This window comes from Mobula hypostoma, chromosome 27 (assembly GCF_963921235.1).
Source record: "Mobula hypostoma chromosome 27, sMobHyp1.1, whole genome shotgun sequence".
Taxonomy (NCBI): domain Eukaryota; kingdom Metazoa; phylum Chordata; class Chondrichthyes; order Myliobatiformes; family Myliobatidae; genus Mobula; species Mobula hypostoma.
Window position 1 is genome coordinate 31625298 of NC_086123.1, and position 27724 is coordinate 31653021.

Here is a 27724-nt window from a genome sequence, read left to right on the forward strand (position 1 = left end):
AATAGAGAAAATTCCAAAATTCTAGCTGTAATTCCTCAAACATCAATATAAGAAATAATATGGTTAATTTTCTTTTTGACAAGACCTTTCTATGCACAATTTGGTTGCTGCCTTACTCTGTGTTACAATGACTAGCCAATGCCAAATTAGCTGTGAAAAGGTTTTGGACTTTCTGAGGCCATGAAAAATACTCTAAGTTTGCAGGTTCCTGTTCTCCTTTTTAAAATAAATTACCAAAAAAGAAACAATGAAAGAACAAAAACTGGTGGACACTAATGGATAAGAATAAGTAACACTAGGTGAATTTAAAAGAACTGGAGGAGGCGTAACCAACTCAAGAGTTTCATATGTTCATTACAAAAATTCCCATGGTATTATATTTTGGAAACTTATCAAATAGTCATTTGAAGTAACAGATAAATGATTTAAGGAGATAATCCAGTCACATTTCATTGTGTAAAAAAAAACTTCAAAGAAAATCTCATATCTTTCTATTTGAATTTAACCTCAGAGAGCATCATAATTGCCTGGGCTTCAATAATTTATGATGCCAAAGGGGAAAAAATGAACGAACAACACATACAGATTAAACATAACCTAACATGGAGGCAAAGAAGTTGACAGCCACAATTCTCATCTTAATTTAGCTCCAGATTTAATCTGTCACTGAATATCAATAAAGCTTTTCAAAATAAAGAATCTTATAATTGTTATTTGTTCAACTGTATTCCAGCCCTCTGTAAGCTTTGAATTACTATTTGTACTTTTGCTACGTGTGATTTGAGAGCTGTGGCTTGTAATGCCTGGGACTATTTACAGCTCTGGAGATTATTAGGACAGTTCATTAAGGTTACGCCCACACTATGCCAGATAATTTTGAAAACGAAGCTTTTTCTCTTCATTTTGACTCTCTGTCCACACTAAAACAGCGTTTTCATCCCCCGAAAACTGAGATTTTCAGAAATGGTCTCCAGAGTGAATAAATCTGAAAACGCCTAATATCCGTTGCAGTGTGTACGGGGTAACCGGAGCTTTTTAAAACCGCTGTCATGACGTGCCGGAACAGATGGCAGCAGCCCAGCATTTCATTGTTTTCTTCTTCATATTATTATTATTATTACTACTTTATTGTCGCCAAACAATTGATACTGGAGCGTACAATGATCACAGCAATATTTGATTCTGCGCTTCGCAGAACCTAACAATTTCAGAACAGACAGCAACGAGACTGAAGCCAGAAGAGTTAGAAATGTACTCACCAAATACTTTGACCCATAACTTACTGAATAAATAAGTATACTCACTTTGCCCTGTTTTCTGTCCTTGCTTGTATGAAGGTGGTTTACTTATTTATGCAAGTACTTCTCTGACAATAGATGTGTAACAGCCTAATGTAACATTGTATGGAAATACAAGATAACACTGATGCAGACATGTTTTATACATTTAACAAGGTGCTTTATTAAAGCAACAGAGTTAGTCGGTTTTTCAATGTTCATCGTCAGCCAGGTCATACTATCCGTGAACTCCCTGTCAGTTGCCTCCATACGCTCCAGTATTTGTTTGTTTTTAGTTTTAAGTCCTCCTGCGCGAGAGCCAAGAACAATTCCTTTAAAATTTTTCTACTCTGTAACTGGACAAACGCGCACTAAGTATACCGTTTCCTCTTCACTTGTTTTCTGTGTGTCCTGCACGTGCCCAGTAGAGGAGATTCGCCCAAATATCTGTGTTAGTGTGGACAGAGATATTTTGAGAAATGCTTAGTGTGTACGCCAGTCATTTTTACTCGAAACCGGCGTTTTCAAAATTATCCGGCATAGTGTGGACGTAGCCTAAGTTGTGGTGGGAACGAGCATGTTTCCCTCAAATGCAGGGAAACCTTTCCTGCTGCTATACTGAGACTGTTCTTTAATCACTGACTTGTTTCCTAGTGGTCACTGCGAAAATAAAGCAGCTGTAACTTTGCATTTAATCTTGATGAATGTAGTTTCAGTGTAATGAAGTAGCATGCTAAATGCCATTGTATTACTTCTAAAAATTAAAGATTAGCTTTATTTTTCACATGTGCATTGAAATATACAGAGAAATGCGTCAATTGCATCAAATCAAATCACCAAGGATTGTGTTGGGCAGCCTCCAAGTGTCGCCAACGTAGCAAAGTTCAAAGTTTGAAGTAAATTTATTACCAAAGTACAAATATGTCACCATATACAACCCTGAGATTTGTTTTCTTGCAGGCATACTCAGTAAGTCCAAGAAACATAATAGAATGAATGAAAGACCACACGCAAACAAACGGACAAACAACCAATGCACAAAAGGCAACAAACTGCAAATACAAAAGAGAAGAAGAGAAATAATAACAATAATAATAATAGGGAAGAGGACTAACAGACATTAAAAATCTACACAACAGTCATATAAACTTCTAAAGATATACCCTCACCAACGAAAACAGGAATCAGCTCTCCACACAAGCATATGCAATTCTGATAAAAAGTACACACCACTAAACTTAACTGAGACCACAACCCAGCAAAATGAAGAAATAATTACTACTGAAGAAAAAGTTAACTACTGGAAGAGCATGACCCTCCATGGAAGACCTCCTCACGATCTGAGCTGACTAGATGTCACCAAGGAAGTCATAGATACAGAGGGTTCCTTCAGCAATACAGGACCAAGTGGTTAACACAAAAAATATCAAAAATACATAATAAAGACCAACAAATTCAAGGCGATAAATGTAGAAAATGCCGCGAAGAACCAAAAGCAATCCAACACATTACAGGATCCTGTAGTAGTTTAACACAATCTGATTACTTCTGTATACAATCTGTATACAGGCACAATCAAGTGGCAAACATCATTCATCAAAATCTTGCTTTAAAATACAAACTCATGAATGAAAGCACATCTTACTATAAAACAAGACTGATCCAGTTTTAAGAGTCAGAATACCACAAGTTATATTATGACCAATCCATTATTACAGATAGGACAATCCATAATAACCGTCTGGATAGAATAATGCAGGATAAACAAGCAAGAACAACATATTTAATAAATATAGCCAATCCAAACACACATAACTTACAGAAATCAATAATTACCAGAAATATGCTGAATTCAAAGAGGAAATTGAAAGACTTTTGGAACATGAACGAGGTACACATTGTCCCAATGGTAATATCTACAAATGACATCATCCTAAAGGCACTACACTATAGTATTAAGCAATTCGGGTTACACAGTAATATCTATGTAAATCTTCAGAAAGTCACAATACTAAATACCACTAGAATAGTCCAAAAGCTCCTGGCAATTGACAAATGAGTGTACTTGGCTATGCCTGTACCTCAGCTTTTACCAGCTTGATCTGAGAGAGAAAAAAATAAATAAATAAAGAAGCACTAAATAACGAGAACATGAGATGAAGAGTCCTTGAAAGTGAGTCAGCGATAGGTGAGTGAAGTTGAGTAAAGTTATCCCCACTGGTTCAAGAGCCTGCTGTATAAAGGGCAATAACTGTTCCTGAACTTGGTGGTGTGAGCCCTGAGGCTCTTGTACCTTCTTCCAGAAGGCAGCAGTGAAAAGAGAGCATGCCCTGGGTGGTGGGGGTCCTAGATGATGAATCCTGCTTTCCTGCGACAGTTCTCCAGTCAAGGGTATAACATACAACCTCCTAACAGGCAGTGTTAATTAATTGAACCCCATTTGTACAACTAGTCTTGTGAAGCATTCATTTTGTACTTCTGACAAAGTTTTGGGCAGTTTCACAATCTTTTTTTTTCAGGAGACAGAGGGGGCATTAGTTCTTTATTTAGCAAAAGGTGCTGAACTCAAATGTCATAGTATTAAATATAAAATTACACAAGTGACCTTCAGCAGAATGACTAAACCTTCCTTTCACAGCTAAACACATCTGGCATTAGAGTTAATGATCCTCAGACTGATACTCCACTGTAATACAGAAGGTTGAGACATTAAATGAGATCCTTCATGTGTTCTATGATTCACTTCCACATAAAAGTTCTGCTTAATAAGGGCAATAGGCTCTCAGGTCATGTGGAGCAAGTATCCACCCTTGAGAATTAAACCAGATAAGGTGGTCATAGATTTGTAAGCTCTTGATCACAAGACAGCTACAGTGTTTCTCTACATAATATTCCTTGTATTTCAAAGCAGAGTGCTGAGAAATGCTTCTATTGTATATTTAAGAATATACTTAAAATAAAATTTGTAGTGCATTGTTAAAGTGGAGCACTCTAAAACTCCATAATATCTAGCTTTGTTCCAAAAAAGAGCGAAAGGTTAGCCGGCTTGTCCTCTGGGAGATCTTTTTCACAAAGTTTTTGAACATTTTAATCTCCAGATTTAAATGAGTGCTTTGTTTGGGGATAAAAGTATGACCTTCAGATTTATTTTAGGAAACACAAAACAAAGTCACACCTGGTCACACAGAGATTTCATTATTTGTACAGAACTTGGACTAATCAGAATTCTTATTTATATTATATTAAATACTGGAAAAAGTCATTGATCTTTTGGTGAGCAACTTTTACCCTCTACAAAGAAATAAACAATCAGAATTTGGGGTTATAGATGGGAATGTGCGAGTTTATATGCCAGCTTCTCATTAATGTCAAGCCTTGAGGCAAGACTACTACGTCATGAGCACCAACTGCAATTTAGTAAGTAGAAAAAAGTTTAAATGATGTCCTCTGTGTCGGAGAAATCAATAGCAGTTTGGGTGACTGTGTAGCAGTATATCTCTATTTAATTTGCTTGGGTGACCATGAGTTTCTAGTCGCCTGTCAATTTAATTCTCCTACCCTAACCTTGGTTCCTAAGGTTGTCATAGCCAGGGGTGGTAGTGGGGATAAGCTCCCACTAGCTATAAAGTGCTCCAAGTGGCGTGTGACTCTAACAGACTCTGACAACCAAGTCCAACTCTTGGCCTTCACGTGTTGCTTAGCGGATCTGTTTCTACTGACAAGAGAAAGGCAAAGGTGAATCACTGGCGCCTCAACACCAGTTGTGTTGGGCAGGTAGGGTTTGTCAGCCGTGGATGGCAGCCCGCCTAGGAGAAGGAAAACTCTGATTTTAAACCTCCACTGCCTTACAGCCATACCCATCCACAGGAAAGGCTTTCGGAGTAAACCCAGTGGAAGAAATTTGGAGCCGGGGTCCCTAAGGCAGTTTGATATTGCTTACAACTTCACTCTGGCAACCTCTGCAACAACACTGGTGCCAAGCTGTATCAGTGCTTGTCCTTCCCTTGGACTACATCAGTGATGTGGTAAACGGCAACCCGCTGCATGGGCAACAGCCGGTTCTTCAAATTTTCCTGCCCAGGCCTGCACCCTGGAGAGGACACAGTCCACCAGAGGCGCAAACCCATGATCCCCTGGGATCGATGGCTATCTACTACCCTAGCCTGTTTGCTTTTTTCACTTACATTGTTCCAACAGAGACCAACACAAACTCAAGGAACAGCAACTCATTTTTCATCGTGGTCCTAGTGACTTGGTGAAATCAACCTTGTCGCTGTCAGAACTGATTTTGAATCCTTTGACATGTTCAGCTGAAAAGTTATCAACCTGCCAATAAATGTTAACTTTATAGTTAGCTCAGACTTTTTTCCTCCAGTTTGTGTCGTATCTGCTGGCCTTTTCCATGAATTTCCTTTTCTTCAGATTGCCAGTAACAGAAATGTTCTGTGTATCACAGCTTCAGATTTTCAAAGTTTGAAGTAATTTTGTTATCAGTACATATATGTCACCACATACAACCCTGAGACTCATTTTCCCGTGGGCATATTCAGCAAATCTATAGAACAGTAACTATAACAGGGTCAATCAGAGTGCAGAAGACAACAAACTGTGCAAATACAAATATAAATAACTAGCAATAAATAATGAGAACATAAATAATGAGATAAAGAGTCCTTAAAGTGAGATCATTTGTTGTGGGAACATCTCAATGATGCAGCAAGTGAGTGTAGTTATTCTCTTTTATTTAAGAGCCTGATGGTTGAGGGGTAGAAGCTCCTTGAACCTTTTGGTGCAAGTCCTGAGGCTCTTTTCTCCCCTCCCTCTCATCTGTTCTCATTTATCTCCATTTAATTACACCTCTTCCAGTCAGGTGAGCTGCAGTTAACACCAACTCTCCCAGGCAGCACCAACACCACTGTGCATCTGGTTTCATTTGGTTTCCACCCTATCACAGGCTTTCCTTTGTTCTGTTCATTCTTTCCTTCCTATATAGCTAAAAACACGTTATTTTCTAACTTTTCTTTGCTCTGATGAAAGGTCTTCAGAAACAGGCCCAGTTAAAATGATAAAGTTAACTTTGATTTCCTCTCTACAGATGCTGCCTGACATGCTAAGTGCTTCCAGCAATTTGTTTCCATTTCAGATTTCCAGCACCTGCCGATTTTTTTTTGCCATTTGATATTTGATTAATGAGCAAGCACTGCACTGTCAGACATGATGTCTAAGGATGAGAAACTTTGGCAGGTTAGCTAAATAGTCATAGTCATAGTCATACTATTGATCCCCGGGGAGATTGGTTCCTGGGGGAAAATATAAGAGATGCTACGGTACTGTGTCAAGTAAAAGCAGAGGAATGGTCCTATCCCAGATTAATATTTAGCTTCAACAAATCTCATTAAGTAAATAATATTTGTGAGAACCTACTGTGGGTGATTTGATGGCCTCATTTACTATGATACAAAGGTGAGTACACTTCAGAATGACTTCACTGGGATGACTCAGATCTGTGAAAGGTACCACTCAAATGCAGAACTTCTTTCTTTCTTTCTTATTGGCACAAGTTATCTTGTTGCAAGAAAGAAGAGATAAACATTACTGTCAAAAGTTCCCAAGCCAGAGTGGAGGCCATGGGAGTGATTGTTATCCCTGCTCAAGTAACACATTAATGTAGTCAACTATTAATGAACTGCCGTAATGGACAACTTGTGAGCATAGAATAATCAACTGGTTAGATTTAAAGAAACCAGTGTCTGGGAAGATATATAAGTAAGTCTACTATATATTCCAACGTCTTTGAGCAGTCTATGAAACAAGTTTATTTTTAAAGAAACATTACAAAACATAATTGTTGCCTGGCACTCTGGCTGTAAGCTTAAATATTTTTGTTCAAAGCCTTCCACATTCAGAAAGGCCACTGGGCACAGAACAAAATATCAAAGTTTGAATTAATTGTATACATCTGTCTTCTCTATATGAGGGCCATAAATGATGTGGGCTCCATGATCTGAGGCAAGCTTTAATTTTAAGAAATAATTATATAAATCCAATTATTCCTGGTCACAATATTGCCAAGGAGTCCGAAGCACCTATTTTTTTCCAGATAGGCACTCCTTCAGATATTTACTTACCAATTACTCCAACCATCTCAAATCCTCTCAGTAATAATGTATTTATGTTTATAATTATCACCCCCCAATTGACCCATATCGCTCTGCTGAACCAATTCCCCCCCAAAATCAGCTGTTCCATGAAACCCCAATTCCTTCTAATTACTTAAATCTCCTCCACGTGCAGTCCTCCCTCCAGATTTTCATACCTCCACTCTCATTTCCCTGTCATCCTCTTTATTCACTCTGACCTTATCTACTTCCCCAATCTTCACTAACCCAAACAATTTCCAAACCAAATGAATTCTGCTGTGAACACTGCGATGGATGAAAGAACCTGGTGTTCATTTCAACATCCAAAGATTGTTCTTTCGTACATAATGTTTCATGTACAAAAGAACTTTGGATATTCCCGCAAATACCTCTTTTCAGTCTATTTCTCATTGTGTATTTTTTTCTCTCTAGTCCCAGTTTCTAGCCTGATCACTCTCTGCAGTACCAAGATGAAAGCAACTCAGTGGGAAAAGTTGTACTACGGTAATATATTCTAACTTTCGAGCAATCGTAAGTCAAGGCTACTGGCCTTGCTGTGTTGTCTAGAAGATGTTTTGCCACTCATCCGAGAGGCTTCTTCAGTTCTAACCCATGGTGGGTAGTTTTCCATTTTATAAACTCTGTGAGTTGTTTAAAGGTATAACAATCACATGAGGGCTGTTAAAAGTCTTAGAAGGAATGAGAGGGTCATTCGTCTCATGTTTGCATGAATGGAGCTGTGAACTGCTGTGGAAATGCTGGGGTAAGGATGCTAGGACTGCATTGTAAGTAGCTGATAGGTGGTGTCATGCAGGGATGCGTTTTCCAGTTTGCCAGAGATGGCTTCTTTACCTCTCATTACCTCTATGACTTTTAACGACCCTCGTGTGATTGCTATACCTTTAAACAACTCACAGAGTTTATAAGCCAGAAACTACCCACCATGGACTAGAACTAAAGAGTGGCGAAACACTTTCTAGACAACACAGCGAGTCCAATTGCCTTGATTTACTACTGGTTGATATACAATGGCCTGGGTGATTGAGAACCTTCATAGACATATTCTAACATTCATGTTTATCTTTTATTTTTTTCTCAGTGTTTCCATTATCTGCTTTCCATAATTTGTTTAATGACTTCATGAGCTGAATGGCCTAATTCTGCTCCTATGTCTTATGGTCTTATTCCTATCCACTTGGCTTCACCTATCACCTGCTAGCTATCCTCTTTCCCCTCCCCCATCTTTTTATTCTGGCATCTTCCCCCTTCCTTTCCAGTCCTGAAGAAGGGTCTCGGTCCGAAATGTCATTTTAGTTCCATAGATGCTGCCTGACCTGCTGAGTTCTTCCAATATTTTGCATGTGTGGCATGTAAACAACATGCTCAGAATGTTAGTGATGGGCTAACTTTCTATTTGTAACTGAATATGAGAAAAAAAATCTTTAGAATGAAGTAACATTCCAAATGCAGTTAATTAACAAAATTTTAAGACTATTTCACAGAATTCACAAGTCATTGAAAAAATCCTACTAAATTACACATCTGCAATTTGTTCAAGCAATTGCTTCTAGACCATAAGATGCAGGAGCAGAATTAGGTCATTTAGCCCATCATGTAACAAGTATTTTTACATTTTACAATAGTTGGCTTCTTGTAGCTGGTCATAAACCGCCAGAACTAAATTGATAAAATCAGTCTTCAAAAAATGGTTAATAGACAGCTTAAATGTATCTGTTCAAAAAAGTACTGAACAAGTGCATGCATGCTCTGCTCATCAGGGTTCAGGTGGCATCACAAGTTTTTACTGTCATCCAATGATATTGTTACTCATCCTTGTCTATTGAAAACTGGCCAGTTTCTGTACTGCATACTCAGCTAAAACTAGGAAGGTGATTTGTAAATATTTTTCGCTAATAGAACTCTTGGATTGCACCCTTTTCAACAGTGATACAACCAAAACTGAGAATTAATAAGTAAGGTAAATCCATGAGCTTGGACCCAGAATTTACCAATTCTGTTCCCAATCTGCTTTTTTTAATAGTTACTATTCCACTCCACAATAAACTATGCATTACACATATCAGTAAAAGTAATACCAAGCTTACCATGATGCCACTCGGACCCAACATTCTGAAAGGTGTAGCTCTCAAACCAAATGTCAGCTCTGAAGAAGAAAGGGATTACTTTAACCAACTGTTACTGGTGAAATTACAGCACTTATCAAATAATCCTCAATATTGCAGAATGAAAATTTGTAATTTTATCTAAGCAACAAATTGCTAAATGAAGATATGTTTTGAAAATTTCTCCAAAATGATTTCAAAGCAACAGTGCACGCTCAGTTTTTAAATTAAATGTAAAAGATACGGGGCACAATGGAGAAACTGCGGGCAAGGATGATGACCTGTATAGATCTTTCAAGGAGCCAACACAGGCATGTAGGGCTGAATGCCTTCCTGGGCTGTATCATTCATAAAGCATGTTATGTTACCTTCCACTTCGGCTGATTGCATTTATTAAATATCAAGGCTCTAAAAACTACAATTAATAACTAAAATATTCTGCCTCTTCATTTCACATTAACACGCTTCTTAAAACTTGTCACTCTAGTTATTCTTTATACCACTTGTTTGGAAATTATCCCTTTGTTCAGTGCCTTGGAATGTTTTTTTCTGTCAGTCACCGTTGTCTTGTTTCTTCTTATGCAGCACAGGAATAGGCCCTTTGGTCAAATTTGTCCATGCCAACCAAGCTGCCTAACTAGTCTAATACCATTTACCACATTTGACCCCATACCTCCGAATCAGGGTGTCCCAACCCGTTTTATACCATGGACCATTACCATTAACCGAGGAGTCCGTGGACCCCAGTTTGGGATTCCTGTTCTAAACATTTTCTATCCATGGCCTGTCCATCTACCTACCTCTACCACTTCCTCTCCCAGCTTATTCCATATTTCACCATCTGCTTCAATGACCCCTGTTAAATCTTTCCACTCTCAGCTTAAACTTCTACCTTCTGTAGTTTTAAACTCCCCCATGCCTAGAAAAAGAGTATGACTATCTACCCCTTATATAAACATCTGTAGGGTCACTTCAGCATCCTGTTCTCCAGTGATATTAATACCAGCAAATCCAATCTGTCCTTCTAACTAAAGCCCTCCATTCAAGAGACAATTTTAGACATAAAAACATTAAATTGTAGATATTTATCAGATGCAAACATATTGTTCCTGCTTTTATTTTAACCAGATAGTATGTTATTTCTGGTTAGTGTCTCAATTGTTTCTTGCCATTAGGGAATAAAATTCAAACACACACCAGGAGGGTTGGGTTCATATTGCTTCTGTATTTGTTAGCAGTTCTATCTTTAATTTATAATTATTATTGTCAAAAATTAATACAAGAGCACAAAGACCAGTAACAATAGATGCTACACTGTTTTCATATTTATATTTTAGCATAAAAATCTTATAGAGTATTTTATTCACTGAAAACCACTTCTGGGAGTTAAAGTATCGAACTAACTTGTAAAAGCTTTTGTCTTTGAAGGGAAATGAATTGACACAAACACTGTTCCCTCTAAGCTGCGTGGCTGCATGGCCACACAGTAACTGAAATGCTCCTGTACGCATAGCCTTTGTTGCCGCGCAGCTGGAATATTCTTTTATTGTTGCAATATTGAAATAATGCTAATATAATTTTGAAATCTGTATTAATATAATTATGAAATACCCTGCAATTATGTGCTAATTAATATAATACATAACTAATAAATGTACAACCTTTACTTTGAAACATCTTAGAGCTTCAATATATTTACATTGTCAGTGTTTTAATTTGTAGCATTGTTACAAATTGTAACATTAAACACAGAATGGAAATTGGTAACTCATTGTTAATGAGCCGTCGCCTGCTTAACACTGACACCGTCTAGTCAAAACATTTTACTTTTGTCATTGTGCTTGTCAGTTATCTTGACTACCTGACACTGTTAATTAATGTTGTGGGTTGTGGTTGTTTGATGTGCAAAATTCTATATTCTTACTTTTTTGGTAAGCATTCAAAAGTATGTGAGTTTTCAATTTCCATTCTAAATACCCATAGTATGCATAATCAAAAAAAAATTAAAATGCTGCGCTGATTTCAAGCCAAGTAAAAATTCCTTGCTCAAAGCAATGATTGGTCTGCGCAGCTTTAAAACAAAATAGAGGAAATGTTGGACACAAACAGGATAGATTTTAAAATGTGCAGTTTACTGAAATAACAACACCAAACATTTACACATATTATAGGTATGAAAGGAAATCAATATCTAAACCAATGGCTGTCAGTGCCTTTACAGGGAAGAGTCTCATGTCTCATTTGACTATATTATCTAGTGTCCTGAGTCTCCCTGTAAATTTCTTACTGTAGTTAGTTCAAATATGTTGAAGAAAACATTCAACAAAATGTCAAAAGAAGCTTTGAATTTATGTTGCAAGACATGCCAATAAAAATTCACAGGAGTTCAATTGAAAATATGTACAAAAGTCATAGAAGATTCAAAGGTTTCTCTCCTAATTATATGTTTAAAATGATCTGAAAAGATGAGCTACAAGAGATATTAAGGAAGATAATAAAACCAATATAGATCATAGGTGAGAAAACCACATTTAACAATGGCTTGAAATAGATGCATAATTCAAAGGAAGAAAATATTAAGGAAGGTATATGTCTCGGAGAGCTTACGTGGATAGAACAGTACTCCAAAATTGGCTTCTAACGATACATCTCACATTTATAGCTTTCCTTTTACATTGCATCTGCATTCTTCTTTGTTATCTGGTAAACACTTATAAAAAACATGCATTCATAGTTCTGCTCTGTAAAAAGAAAGATTTTACTAGTAGTGATTCCTCCCAAACTGACTAATCTTGGATTTTGGTGGTGAACATACTGTGGGTATCCAAACCTTTAATATCCTGAAATCAATAGAAAAGGAAAAGGTTGTGCAGGAGAGTAACGTAACTCCCACTCTAATGGCATTCGGAGATAACAAAGGAACAGGACTTGCCATTAAACCCAAGGGTTACATAAATGGAAATCTGTGCTAAATTCAATAATAGTATTGAAATGGAAGAATGTAGTGTATGTAATGGAGACACGAGATGGGTAGTTCAGTTTGGGATTAAATGGACTTCAACCAGACAGAGAAATGGGTAGAATCAGTACAAATTTCTTTCCAAAATTGAGATAGCTCAGTCCACAAAGCAGACCAACCTCCCCTCCAATGCCTGCTTCTTTCTACAGCCTCAGGAAACCAGCCAAAATAATCAAGGATGCCTCCCACCCAGTCATTCTTTCAGCTCTCCCCCCCCCCCCGCCCCACCCAGGCTCAAGGACAGCTTCTATTCTGCTGTTATAAGACTCTCGACTGGACCTCTAATACACTAAAAGATGAACTCTTGATCTTCCATTCTATCTCATTGTAGCCTTTCCTAATACATCTCATAGTAGCCCCTGCACTTTTTGTCTCTGTGCGCTGCACTTTCTTTATAACTGTAACAAAATATACTCCGTTCTGTTTCCCTTGTTTACTACCCTAATGTACTGTGTATGGAATGATCTGAATGACACACAAGCAAGCATTTTTCACTGTTTCCCAATACATTTGACAATAATAAACAAACTCAATTCCTTGAAACTATGGCTTTCCAAACTGTCTGTTAAATGCACAGACCAAAATAATGATAGCGAAAGATAGAGAAAGATGAAGAGCTGGAGCTGCCTGTCAAAGATAAAAGCCCATCACTAAAGATAACAACAAGGAACTGGAAATAGACAACAGAAAGGGGTTATTTAGGGCTCAAGAGATAGAATGAGAAGTTATTGCTGGAGACAGAAACAAATATGGCTCATTGCTTGATCCCTACCATAAAAGTATAACAAACTATCCTTATCGTCTGCATTTACCTCATGCTATCAAAGATCAGTCACAAGCTCTTCTTTTACTCGGTAGTCTTTGTAAGATCCAAAACAAACCAATCCCAGAACAGAAATGAGTAAAATTTTTAGTAGCCTTTAAGAAAATCCATCCATCCATTACACTCTTGGAGAATAAAAATGTGTGTCCTAATCAAGGATTTAAATATCAACAAATGTGTCCTTATTGGAAAAAGTGAACCAATTTTTTTTTGTAGATTTTGAATGTCTCAGTAAATTTCAAAATTTTGGGTAAAAGTAAAAAAAAATCAAAATAGCAGCACAAAATAATGAGCTGATCTTGTTGGCCCAACAGTATAAACATATGAGCTCAACAGCAAGAGAGGGGCAGAAAGAGGGAACACAGCAAGCCTCCACAATTAAATATCCAGTAACATTTGAAAGAAAATGTATTAGTGCAGACAGATTTGTATGAGTTGTGCATGCTAAATCTCAGAATCCGGCCTCACATCTGAAGTATGTCAGGCAATGTGCTAACAATATTTAATGTAGATCAGGAAGACAAGTCTGTTTTACTTCAAATTTCTCAGGTCACAAGGATTTAATGCTTCTGCAAATCACTTCACTCAGAAACTTTCCTATAAAATCACCAAGGGGATCGATGACTCATTATTAGCACAGAACAGCCAAGTACTGTTTAATAAAAATTCAATGTCACAATGAAATCAGGCAATTTTAGAACTAAACTGATGTTAAAGTAAATTCTTTGTGGAAAATTTAAATTATTAAACTATTGTGAGATGGAGATATGCTCCTTTTCTTTGAGGAACTAGATGTCCCCAAATATACATACCTCCCCTCTGTGAGGAAGGTGTGCCAGAGATCCGCGTAGTAACAAGATTGGGGTTCCGTCCATCCTTAATTTCAATTGTCATAAGTGTCTTCATGCTGTTTTCGGTGTTATTCGGTTGCTTTTCTTTCTCAGATTGGCTGGTTAAGCTTTGTTGGAAGTGTCTGTTTGATGCGGCGGGAGGATCTGAGGGCTGAGTAGATCGTGGGTGCTGTAAGTACACTGAGCTGTCTGTATGGGTTTTACTGAAGTCCTTCTCTGACGCAAGCTGCTTTGTTTGTGATTTGCTTATGTTGCTCCTCCCTGCAGTCTGGATGCATGATTTATCAGTAGCAGTTTTTTGCATTAGAGATTTCTTATTGCAATCTTTCTCTAAAGATAATGTGGGTAATGTTGATTTACTTGATCCATCCACAGTAACTCCAGATGTGATTGGATGGCTTAACAAGGAAGATGTTGTCCTAGAGCAGCCCTGAGATTGTACCTCAGGAGTTGTGAAGTTGTATTTGGCAGTGCTGCAAATCAGCCTATTACCAGATTTTGATGAATCCTTTCCATCCACTTGGTCAGAACTGAACTGCCGCTCCCTTAATGAGGTTGACCTATCCCGCTCTAATCCATTTTTTTTATTTGAGCCTATGAGTTTTTTATTTTTACTGGACATTAAGTACTCATCCTGTTTATCTGTTTTTTCTGTTGACTTGTCCACTTGCTGCATATTCCTAAAATCAACAGAGCTCCCTTTGAAAGTCATTTCTCGGCCTGGAGTTACAGATTCTTTAATTTTCGGTGTGGGGCTGCCCTGGAATGACTGCTGATGCAGCAAAATTCTGCTGTTTCTGTTCTCACTTGGCTGGTTTCTCTTCTGAGTGGAAAAATTTGTACCTAGCTCAGAAGACTGGTTGGACGGATCTGCGGTAAACTTTTTCATTCTGTCTCGTACGGAGTTAGCTCTCCTGAAAGGTGAGCTGGTCAAGCAAGTATCAGATGCAACCTCTGTAAATAAAGCACAGTATGAAGACAAGTCATTAAGGAGCACAAGAAGAATCAAGGTATTATATCAAATACTATTTAGCAAATGCTATTTGCAAATACATGCTCTTAGTAATCACAGAACATAGAACAGTACGGCACAGGGACTGGCCCACTGGCCCACGATGTTATGCCAGACTAATTAGTGATCAAATGCTCAACATAATGTCCATATCTTTCACTCCTTGCACATTCATGTGCTTATCTAAGAGCCTCTCTAAACTGCCTCTATTGCATTTGCCTCCAACACCACCCCAGTTACCCAACCCTCTGTATAAACAAAATGCCCCAAATATCTCCTTTAAAATTAATCCCTCTTACCTTTAATACATGTCCTCTGGGTACTAGACATTTCAACCCTGGGATAAAGATGACTCTCTATGCCTCTCATAACGTTATAACTCTCTAACAGATCTCCACTCTGCCTCCTCTTCTCCAAAGGAAGATTAGAGAACCCAAGTTTGTCCAACCTCTCCTTATAGCACATGATACCTAATCCAGGCAACATCCTGGTAAGCCTTCCCAACCTCGACATTCTTGCTAGTAGTGGGGCAACTAGAACTGAAAGCAAAACACCAGATGTGACCTAACTAGACTGACATAAAGCTGCAATACAACTTCTTGACTTGAAGAACTCAGTCCTTCAACTTCTAAACGCTAGCATTCTGTATGCCTTCTTTACCACCCTATCAACCACATTCAGGGAGCTATGTACTTGGATCCCAAGACCTTCTGCACATCAACACCATTAAAGGGTTCTGCCATTCATAAGATGCTGCCTCTTTACATTTGATGTCCCAAAGTTCAAATCGTTCTGTTTATTATCAGATAATGTGTACATTATACAACCTGAAATACTTGTCTTCGCAAACATCCACGATAAACAGAACCCCAAAAATGAACGGCAGAAAAGTGTTAGAACCACAAAGCCCCCTCTTCCCTGCCCTGCACAAGCATCAACCTCCCCCTGCCCCTTTAAAGCAAAAAGCATCAGTGCCCTCTACCCATCAGGCAATAGCAAAACACCCAAAGAGAGACCATGATTAGCAATCAACAAAAACAATTGTTTACTCAACAGTTCAACATGCCATAGGCTCTTTCTCACTAGCAAGTGATAGAGAGATATCACCCATTTTCACAGTAAAAGGGGAGACTTGACAGTCGCTGTTACGATATTACTGTCTGCTAGGTTGCTTTTTATTCTGAGATCCTCTGACTCAAGAATCGGCAGCAAACTCTCTCACAATAGAGAGATACAGAGTTCAACACTCAACATTTGGCCAGGTTAAACTCCACCTCCCATTTCTATGTCCAATTCTGCAACTGATCTATGTCACACTGCATCCTTTGCTACTCTTCTACAGTGTCCACAACACCACCAATCTTTGTATCATCTGCAAACTTACTAACACACCCACCCATGCTTTCATCTGGGCCACTTATAAATATCACAAACACCAGAGGTCCTAGATCACTAGTCACAGATCTCTAGCCAGAATAAGTTTGCTCGACCACTATCCTCTGTCTAATCAAGTAACTGGAATGAAACATAATTTCCTTTAGCGCATGAACATTCCATCCATTAATAAATTCATCATGTTTACTGGACCTGTGGGGGGGTGGGGGCAACAATGTTTTAAATCTTATCCTGTTGGGAAATCTCAAGCGATTACAGTATTAAATGCCTAAGAGTACTGACTTTAGAACCACTGAGCTCAATTCTCTATTCTCTGATGTTTGCCTCGTGACATTGCTAACTTGCAAATTTTGTTCCAAGGGTTGATTTTTTTTTTGCTGAATATGGGAATCCCCACTTAAAGTTCACAATCAAGGGGACAAGTAACAACCAGTAAGGCACCAGTCACATCAGGTCAGATTTAAAGAAGCTCTGGAAGAATTTCTCTGATCTGGAGAGATGAGGAGAAAGAGACTTGAATGCAGTAAAGATAGAGAGGGGAAGGATCATACACATATCAACTGAGAGTTAGAGATTGATTTAAATTATATGGAATCAAACACCTCTGTGTGTTTAAGGACAGATTTACCACAAGATTGGAATTGGATTATTATTGACATATGTACTTAGGTACAGTGAAATACTGCTTATACAGATCAATTCATTATGCAGAGCATTGAGGTAGTAAAAGGTAAAACAATAACAGAATGCAGAATAATGTGTAACAGCTACAGAGAATGTGCAGTAGAGGCAGACAATAAGGTGCAAGATCTTATGAGGTAGATTCTGAGATCAAGAATCCATTGTATCATCAGAATCAGTTTTAATATCACTGGCATTTCTCGTGAAATTTGTTAACTTTGCAGCAGCAGTACAATGCAATACATGATAAATATAGAAAAAAGCTGAATTATAGTAAGTACATGTATGTATACTAAACAGTTAGATTAAATAAGTGGTGCAAACACAGAAATAAAAAGTAGTGAGATGGTGTTCATGGGTCAGTGTTCATTTAGAAATTGGATGGCAGAGGAGAAATAGCTATTCCTGAAAGGCTGAGTGTGTAGCTTCAAGCTCCTGTACTTTCTTCCTGATGGTAACAATGAGAAGAGGGCAGGGAATCATTCAACAGTCTTATCACAGCAGGGTGGAAGCTGTCTTTGGGCCGAGTGGTATGTGCTTTCAGTCTTTTACATCTTTTGCCTGATGGGGAGGGGGGTGAAGTGAAATGTCTAGAGTGGCTGGAGTCTTTACGTAGATTGCTTTACTGAGGCAATGAGAAATACAGATGGAGTTCATGGAGGGGAGACTGGTTTCCATGGTGTACTGAGCTGGGTCCAGAACTTTGCAGTTCTTTGCGGTCACAGGCAGAGAAGTAGCCTTACCAATCTATGATGCATCCAGGCATATGGTTTCATTGGTGCACTAATAAAAACTGGTATCATTGAACAGAGCAGGAGGGGCATAATTCTGTGGAAATAATATACATTTTATTTTGATAGTATTTCTAAACCATATTTATACTATAGCAATGGGGTGCTGCGACCACACCATTTAGAAAAAATGAATACAATTCTACATTAGGATCTTTTAAATCCATGAAAGATGGCAGTGATTTGCATTTGCACTCTCTCAGTAATAGACAGAGATGTCAAGCTAGTTCATCTGAAGTGAGGTGTGACTTGATCTGGAAATGAGACTGCTGCCATTATAACAAGGGAGGGACTAAGAAGACCCACATTTGGATTTCTGGCCCATGGTCAGACAGCTGCTATCTGAAAGGATGCCATGGTGGACAGTGCCAGTAATCACATATCATCTATTGCCCACACCTTTGCTTTTGCTCCTTTCCTCCTGGGTGGAGGAAAAGCAGAGCCTCTCTGGGCCCTGGGCCTTACCCGCCTCATCGTTCTCAAACAAGAGCTTTCACCAGGAGCATATTCTCCTGCACTTCCCTTTCAGCTTCCTTCTCGCCTCGCTATTATTTTCTCCTGTCCCTGTCTACTTCCCATTGTAAGGCACTTTCCCATGCAAATGTTCGAAGTGCAATACTTGTCTCTTCATCACCTCTCTTCCCACAATCCAGGGACCTAACCAGTCTATCCAGGCCAAGTAACTATTCACTTGCATTTCTTCCAATCTGGTGCACTGCATTTGGTGTTGACAATGTGACCTCCTCTGCAGTGGGCACACCAATTGCAGATTGGGTAATCATTTTGTGCAGCATCAGTCTGCAAGAGTACCTGACCTTCCCGATGCCTTCCAATTTAATTCACCATCCTGACTTTGACCTCTCATTTTACCCTAGTGCAGAAACTCCCCACTTTCTCTGCTACCTAGACCAGCTTGTTTTCTTTCTCAGTTTTTATAAAGATGCTTTGACCTCAAATATTAATTCTTTCTCCTGCCTGATCTGCTGAGTTTTTCCAGCATTTTCAGTAAAATTGTAATTAGTGTGCTGAACAGAATTGGCAAGAAAAAAGTCAGTCTGGTTTCACATTCTTAACCACTATTCAGTAATACCTACTGTATATGTCAATATCATGATCAACTAATCAATGCAATGGGTGTTGGGATGGAGATACGTCTCTACCAAAGGAGGTGTAAGGTGCTCCTTCCTTCCACGAGCCTGCAGGTCACCCTTGGATAAGGTGTAGCACCTGCTTAGACCCCTGATCAGGGTTACATGAAACTATAGGAGCAGGTGTTGGATGGTCGAATGAGCGGCCGGTGCATATCACAAGTCCTGTTTATGTGACCGCTGTCGCCAGGCAGACAATCCCTGAAGAGTACTGACACAGTTATTGAAACAGGGCTACGGTAGGAAACTTTGTCACATGGTGTGAGCAGAATTATCTGCAGCTTAATGTGAAAAAGACTAAGGAGCTGGCGGTAGACCTGAGGAGAGCTAAGGTACTGGCGACCCCTGTTTCCATCCAGGGGGTCAGTGTGGACATGGTGGAGGGTTACAAATACCTGGGGATACGAATTGACAATAAACTGGACTGGTCAAAGAACACCGAGGCTGTCTACAAGAAGGGTCAGAGCCATCTCTATTTCCTGAGGAGACTGAGGTCCTTTAACATCTGCCGGACGGTGCTGAGGACATTCTACGAGTCTGTGGTGGCCAGTGCTATCATGTTTCCTGTTGTGTGCTGGGGCAGCAGGCTGAGGGTAACAGACACCAACAGAATCAACAAACTCATTCGTAAGGCCAGTGATGTTGTGGGGATGGAACTGGACTCTCTGATGGTGGTGTCTGAAAAGAGGATGCTGTCCAAGTTGCATGCCATCTTGGACAATGTCTCCCATCCACTACATAATGTACTGGTTGGGCACAGCAGTACATTCAGCCAGAGACTCATTCCACTGAGATGCAACACAGAGCGTCATTGGAAGTCATTCCTGCCTGTGGCCATCAAACTTCACAACTCCTCCCTTGGAGGGTCAGACACCCTGAGCCGATAGGCTGGTCCTGGACTTATTTCCTGGCATAATTTACATATTACTATCTAACTATTTATGGTTTTATTACTATTTAATTATTTATGGTGCAACTGTAACGGGATCAATAAAGTATGACTATGACTATGACTATGACTAGGACTATAATGGCTGGGGTCACCCATCTTGTAAAGACACTGCCCAGAAGAAGGTAATGGCAAAGCACTTCTGTAGAAAAGTTTGCCAAGAACACATCATATGACACAGCACATAATGATGATGATGATGATGATAAATTAATGCAAATGTACAACAATGATAGACAGCAAAGACTAATTGCCTTTTAAGTGAATCCTACAATGCATATAATTTCATGGGAGGTGTGACAAAAACAGCTACAATTTGTAATCATTATTATCCAAAGATCTCCAATGGAAATGCATATCAATAAACAAGTCAATTTGACAGTGATCAAGGACTAAAGATCAAGGATCAACATTATTCACCATATATATTTACATGAGGTGTGTTGGCACTACATGTAACAAAAACAACATCGTTCAACAGTTATACAGAATAAAGAATTACATAAAAATAAAGTTAAAAGTTCATTTTATACCTTAAGTTAGAAGTACAGATAAGGTATAAAATGTGCATAAATACACAAATTCCAGTATGTATTTACTGGAATTTTACTAATTTATTTTTTATAAATAGCATTATAAAAAGTGGTTGAAAGTGCAGTGATTGAGGTAATAGAGAAATGAGTACTAAAATGAAGTCCCACATGGGTGCACCTACGCAACATGTGCAACAGGAGATAGTGGAGGCATTATCAACGATCTTTCACAAATTGCTAGACCCTGGAATGGTTCCAGAGGATTGGAAAATTTCAAAGGTCACTCTACTCTTTAAGAAAGGAGGAAGGCAGAAGAAAGGAAATTATAGGCCAGTTAGCCTGACTTCAGTGGTTGGGAAGATGTTGGATTACATTATTAAGGATTTATTTACAGAGTTCTTGGAGGCGCATGTCATCACAGTTTCCTAAAGGTGAAATCTTGCCTGACAAATCTGTTGGAATTCTTTGAGGAAATAACAGGCAGGATAGACAAAGGGGAGTCAGTGGATGTGGTTTACTTAGATTTTCAGAAGGCCTTTCACAAGGTGCCGCACATGAGGCTGCTTCACAAAATTAGAACCCATGGTATTACTGGAAGGGTACTAGCATGGATAGAAGATTGGCTGATAAAGCAGGAAGCAAAGAATAGGAATAAAGAGGGCCTATTCTGGATGCTGCTGGTGACAAGTGGTGTCCCGTAGGGGTGAGTTTTGGGACTGATTCTTTTCACGTTATATGTCAACAATTTGGATCATGGAATTGATAGCTATGTGCCCAAGTTTACAGATGATACGAAGAAAGGTGGAAGGGCAGGTAGTGTTGAGGAAGCAGGGAATCTGCAGAAGGTCTTTGACAGATTGGCAGAATAGGCAAAGAAATCACAGATGAAATATAGCATTGGGAAGTGTATGGTAATGCACTAATAAAGGCATTGACTATTTTCTAAATGAGGTGAAAATTCAAAAATCAGAAGTGCAAAGGGACTTAGGAGTCCTTGTGTAGGGTTCCATAAAGGTTAACTTGCAGGTTGATTCGGTAGTAAGGAGGCAGATGCAATGTTAGCATTCTTTTTGATAGGACTAGAATATAAGCACAAGGGTGTGATGCAGAGGCTTCATAAGGCATTGGTCAGACTGCACTTGGAGTATTTTGAGCAGTTTCGGGCCTCTTATCTCACAAAAGATGTACTGGCATTGGAGAGGGTCCAAAACAGGTTCATGAGAATGATTCCAGGAATGAAAGGGTTAACATACTCATTTGAGTTTAAAAAAATAAGTGGGGGGGGGATCTCATTGAAACCTATCGAATATTTAAAGGCTTAGACAGAGTGGATGTGAAGACAATATTTCCTATAGTGGGTGAATCTAGTACCAGAGGACACAGCCTCAGAATAGAGGGACATCCATTTAAAACAGAGATGAAAAGGAATTTCTTTAGCCAGAGGGCGGTGAATCTGTGGAATTCATTGCCATGGATGGCTGTGGAGGCCAAGTCATTGAGTATTTTTACAGCAGAGGTTGATGGGTTCTTGGTTAGTCAGGGCGTTAAAGGTTATGCAGAGGAGGCAGGAGAATGGGGTTGAGAGGGGTCATAAATCAATCATGATGGAATGATGGAGCAACCTTGATGGGCCAAATGGCCTAATTCTGCTCCTATGGTCTAACTGTACCTAAGTAATTAAGTCAGCCGCCACTAGAACAAAGAACTCATAGGAAGAAAAGTAATATGACAATATTGTCAAGATTATAAATAATCATAACAAATACTGTAAAGGATAGTAATCACATTCAAGTCCTGATCGGAGTAGATACTGACCAGCAGGAAAATATGTTAAATCTCCAGAGAATTGACAGATCAAAGCAAGTCAGCCAAAAGTGTATAGCTGTAATCAAGAAAAGGAACTGAACATTTCAACAGCAGGTTCAGAGTAGGCAACGGTGAAAATAAATCATCTAAATGAAAGCAGTGTTTTAGTCTGAATTATATCACACTAAAATATGACTTGAAGATTGCAAACATTTTGGTACTTTTGTAGTTGCTCGGAACTGAGAGAATTACATAGGCGGCTATGGAGGGGAATAAACTCTTTATGAGACTGGCTTCTTCCCCCTTCCTTTCCAGTCCTGATGAAGGATCTCATCCCAAAACACCAACTGCTTATTCCCCTCCATAGATGCTGCCTGATTTACAGAGTTCCTCTGCATTTTGTGTGTGTATCTAATGCTTGAGATTATCGTGACTGATTAAAATTAAGCCATACGAAAGCTGTAACTAGGAAATCTCACTCTCCTGACTCCATGTTTTATACTTCTTCATCACAAAGATAACAATAACTTATTAACTACAGTTTCTGTTACTATAATCACATATTTAACTTTAACATTTTGAATATAGTCAGGTAAATTTACAGAATTACATATTTACAATGGTAGCACAAAATCTTTGAATAGTCAATAGTTCTAAACACCCAAAATATATCCCTTCTTTTACTGTGTTGAGGGATGGGTCAATAAATATACAACTACCCAGAAGGTTAAGTGACAAAACAGATCTGTCCTGAACAGTGCATTAAACAGCAGGGACACACCCTTAACAATCGCTAATGTGCTAATAGCAGGAATATTCATCTATTGTCTTCCCCTATGTAATTTCAATGAACCAGAATCAGAACCACAACCCAGTTAGAACCCAAGATTGGTTTCACTTCCACAAAGCACCAGAAGTTAAATTGTATACAGATTTTACTTCCCAAGGACCGCTCTCATTTTCATTAATCCATAATTATGCAATCCATAATGTCATAATTCCAGAATGACTCCTAACAAAGGTCAGGAAAAAGAAATAGACAATTTAGAGTGAGGTGAAAGGAAGGTATAGCTCAATATCATCATCATCATTAACCTAAAAATGATTGTTGACATTAATGATGAAATGCCTAATGCATTTGTTCTGCAATAGCTAACAAGGGGGTTCATTACCAATGCATTAAGCATTAGGTTGTTATATCCAGCCTACTAATTTATAGTCAGATGTTTCATAAAAGTAACAGCTCAAAGTGCTCAAGTCACTGCCCCTAAGAAACCGTTCTCCTGACGCGAGTGAAAATGTCATTAATGGTAGGTTCAAGCAACACACATCAAAGTTGTTGGTGAACGCAGCAGGCCAGACGGCATCTCTAGGAAGAGGTACAGCCGACATTTCAGGCCGGGACCCTTCGTCAGGACTAACTGAAGGAAGAACGAGTAAGAGATTTGAAAGTGAAAGGGGGAGGGGGAGATCTAAAATGATAGGAGAAGACAGGAGGGGGAGGGATGGAGCCAAGAGCTGGACAGGTGATCGGCAAAGGGGATATGAGAAGATCATGGGACAGGAGGCCCAGGGAGAAGGAAAAAGGGGGAGGGGGGAAAAACCCAGAGGATGGGCAAGGGATATAGTCAGAGGAACAGAGGGAGAAAAGGGAGAGTGAGAGAAAGAATGTGTGTATATAAATAACGGATGGGGTACGAGGGGGAGGTGGGGCATTAGCAGCAGTTAGAGAAGTCAATGTTCATGCCATCAGGTTGGAGGCTACCCAGACGGAATATAAGGTGTTGTTCCTCCAACCTGAGTGTGGCTTCATCTTTACAGTAGAGGAGGCCGTGGATAGACATGTCAGAATGGGAATGGGACGTGGAATTAAAATGTGTGGCCACTGGGAGATCCTGCTTTCTCTGGCGGACAGAGCGTAGGTGTTCAGCAAAACGATCTCCCAGTCTGCGTTGGGTCTCGCCAATATATTCCACCGAGATGCAACACTGAGTGTCATAGGAAATCATTCCTGCCTGTGGCCATCAAACTTTACAACTCCTCCCTTGGAGGGTCAGACATCCTGAGCCAATAGGCTGGTCCTGGACTTATTTCATAATTTACTGGCATAATTTACATATTACTATTTAACTATTTATGGTTCTATTACTATTTATTATTTATGGAGCAACTGTAACGAAAACCAATTTCCCCCGGGATTAATAAAGTATGACTATGACTACGACTACTAGGACTATATAGAAGGCCACATTGGGAGCACGGGATGCAGTATATCACCCCAGCCGACTCACAGGTGAAGTGTCGCCTCACCTGGAAGGACTGTCTGGGGCCCTGAATGGTGGTAAGGGAGGAAGTGTCAGGGCACGTGTAGCACTTGTTCCGCTTACAAGGATAAGTTACCAAGTTTTGGAATGTAATTGATCTAGTTAATAGAAACTGCTGTCTTCTCCTTCACCATCAGGATCATTTTGTAAGTATTTACTGCTCAATAATGCAGGAAAATAATCAACAAAAACATCTGATCAAGCACAATTATAAAAGACTATGTCATTCAGAATCAGAAGCAAGTTTATACATGAAATGTGTTGTTTTGTGAGCAGCAGAATAGAGCAGACATAACAAATTACTTCGTTACAATAAATAAATAAACAAATATTTACCATGAATGTTACTATAATACTGCATCTTTAATATGCTAATAGAAATATCCCGATGCCACTATCTCAAATAACAGTATTTCATGCACAGAATTATCTAGAGTAGAAGTTGAGGGACATGATATCCAGTCAACACTTAAATTCTATAAAGGACAGAAAGTGTCATGACCATGAAAAAAAAGAAATTTAAACATAGACAAGGTAGGTTTAAATAAAGGTGGTAACAGCCTCTATATTTAGCATGAGAATCTGGTAAGTCAAGTTCAAGTTTATTGTCATCTGACTACAACCAAATTAAACATTTTCCTCTGGACCACAGTACACCCACAACACATATCACACACAGCACAGAAAAACAAAATATTGCCACAAATAAATTAATAAAATATAATTCAAAACTGAAGTTTGCACCAAACTTCCAGCTTCCACAGGCAGTCAAATGGCTGAGCAACCACTTGCTGAGATTCCCGAGTAATTACATTAAGGAATCAGCTCTCGAGTCTTGTGCCACGCTGATCCTAGAGCAGGAGGTCAATATTCACAGGGATTCAACGGGGACTGCCAGGATATGGGGAAGAAAGATAAGAAAACTTTCAACATTTGGAAAATATTTTGATATTTATTTAATGTTCTGGTTATTTTAGTGGTTTTAGTAAATGTATATTTTAGTTCATAACTAATTTCATTCTTTATTTCATTTTTAATAGCCCCAAACGTTTTGGATGTCAGAGCTATTTAGGAAGATTTAAAAACTTTGGCTGATTTTATCAACTGCCAACTACTGGGAAGAGCTTTGCCAACTGTCTAACGCCTCCAGCAAACTTTGTCCGGACAAAGCTGTGGCCTCCTGCACTTGTCACTCCATTATGCTACAAATTGCCTTGACACCACTCAGGGCCTTGTGTTCAACTCCAGGATTGCCCAGACAAGCAAGATCTAGCTCCCAAATTCAGCTGATCTGTTAAACCAAGTGGTACCTGTGGGTGGTGAATAGTGGTAGTAGGTGATGGAAATCCAAGATTAATATTTCAGTAAAACAAAAGGGACTAAATTAATAAGTAAATACTACCTTAAATGGTTACAATAATATTATTTGAAAGACTTAGATGATAAGGTATGACGTAATGCCTATGCCATTTTTATAACTGTATCAAGTTCAACCAGCATTTACTCAAAAAAAATTCAGCACCACATATGGTATTTTTTTTAATCTTTTAAGAGGGCTTACTCCATGGCAGATACCCTAGCATTTGTATAATTGAATCTGAATGTATTAGGTTAACCATAAATATACACAAGACCAAATAACAATTCCAGGGACATTTCTATTTAGTTTTTCCTGTTCGTTCTCACAGTTCTGAAGTTGGATAAATATTGGATTCCCTGAGCCATGGGAAGGTTCAACAGCTGGATAACAGATATCAGAGGAATGAACATCGGGGCAGAGAGTTGGGAGAGTTCCAACAATTTTAGAGCACACTGATCTCCTCACCTTGTTGTTGGTGTGAGAAGACAGATACAGTACTTAACGTGTGGTTTGTGCATGAATACGCTGCATTAGAAAATCAGTTCCTTGTAGCCTTGGCCCTGAATGGGTCCACAAGGAACTTCTTCATTGTGTATTTTCCCCATGAAGAACTTCTAGCCCAATGAGTTGATAATCAGTGGCTCAGCAAAAAGAGTAGCAGTGAAATATGAGGAGGAATTAGTAAAGAAGATGGAAAAATATATTAGATAAACATTAATGGTTAAGGTTAAACAAGAAGGGAGTCTATGCATATCTTTGTATGGTAGGCAAGGGGAAAAGAAGTCAAGCTGCAGAAAATATAGGTCAACCGTGAAATGAAATCTTTCATCATCTGTTGGACAGAAGGGTGAAAGGGATAAAGGAAAAGCTTGCTGGTGGAGAAAAAGAGGGCATCTTTTTTAAACTACCATCTCACTTTACATGTACATACTGAACCTTTAAGTCAGAAACAGAACAGAACTAAGGCAAGGTGCTATCTTAAATATCAACTTAAACCTTGATGAGTATTTTGTTCATTGTTCCATTTCAGAAATGCTGCGCATCAGAATTGAAACAGACTTTGACCTTATCCATTTGCACGACTGATTTTGAGGTTCCACTGTATAACGGTGGGGGGGGGGGACTTTAATATCTGCTCTATTTCCACAGGAGACCAGTTGTAGCTCCATATTGTAAATCAAATAAAACAGCAATAAAGATTGGCACTCACTGAATTACACTACTCAGTGAGGAAACTAACAAAGGATTGAAATTTTTCCTTAGAGTTCCATTGTTATATCATCTAAATGCAGGTTGGGATCTCTTACAGAAAGTGATCATCTGAAAAAAAAAACACCGGTACCACAAAAGAGGGGAAAAAACAGAATTCAGATGCCAACTCAAAAGCAAAATGAATAGGAATGAGATTACTATTGTACAGCATATCTATCTAAGAAGGCAAGCAAGCAAGTTATTGTAAATCATTGTGCAATATGGCAATATGATCAGAAAA

General features: G+C 38.8%; 1 protein-coding gene across 2 annotated transcripts in view; it reads right to left on the reverse strand.

The window, feature by feature from the left end:
• Positions 1 to 27724, reverse strand: part of smtnb (smoothelin b) — a 272508-nt gene that overhangs the window by 83528 nt on the left and 161256 nt on the right. For both annotated transcript variants that reach the window (XM_063034479.1, XM_063034478.1), the window contains exons 9-10: positions 14195 to 15187; positions 9523 to 9581 (exon numbers count right to left, since the gene is read on the reverse strand). In XM_063034479.1, coding sequence (XP_062890549.1) covers positions 9523 to 9581; positions 14195 to 15187 — 1052 coding nt within the window. The remainder of the gene's footprint in view (positions 1 to 9522; positions 9582 to 14194; positions 15188 to 27724) is intronic.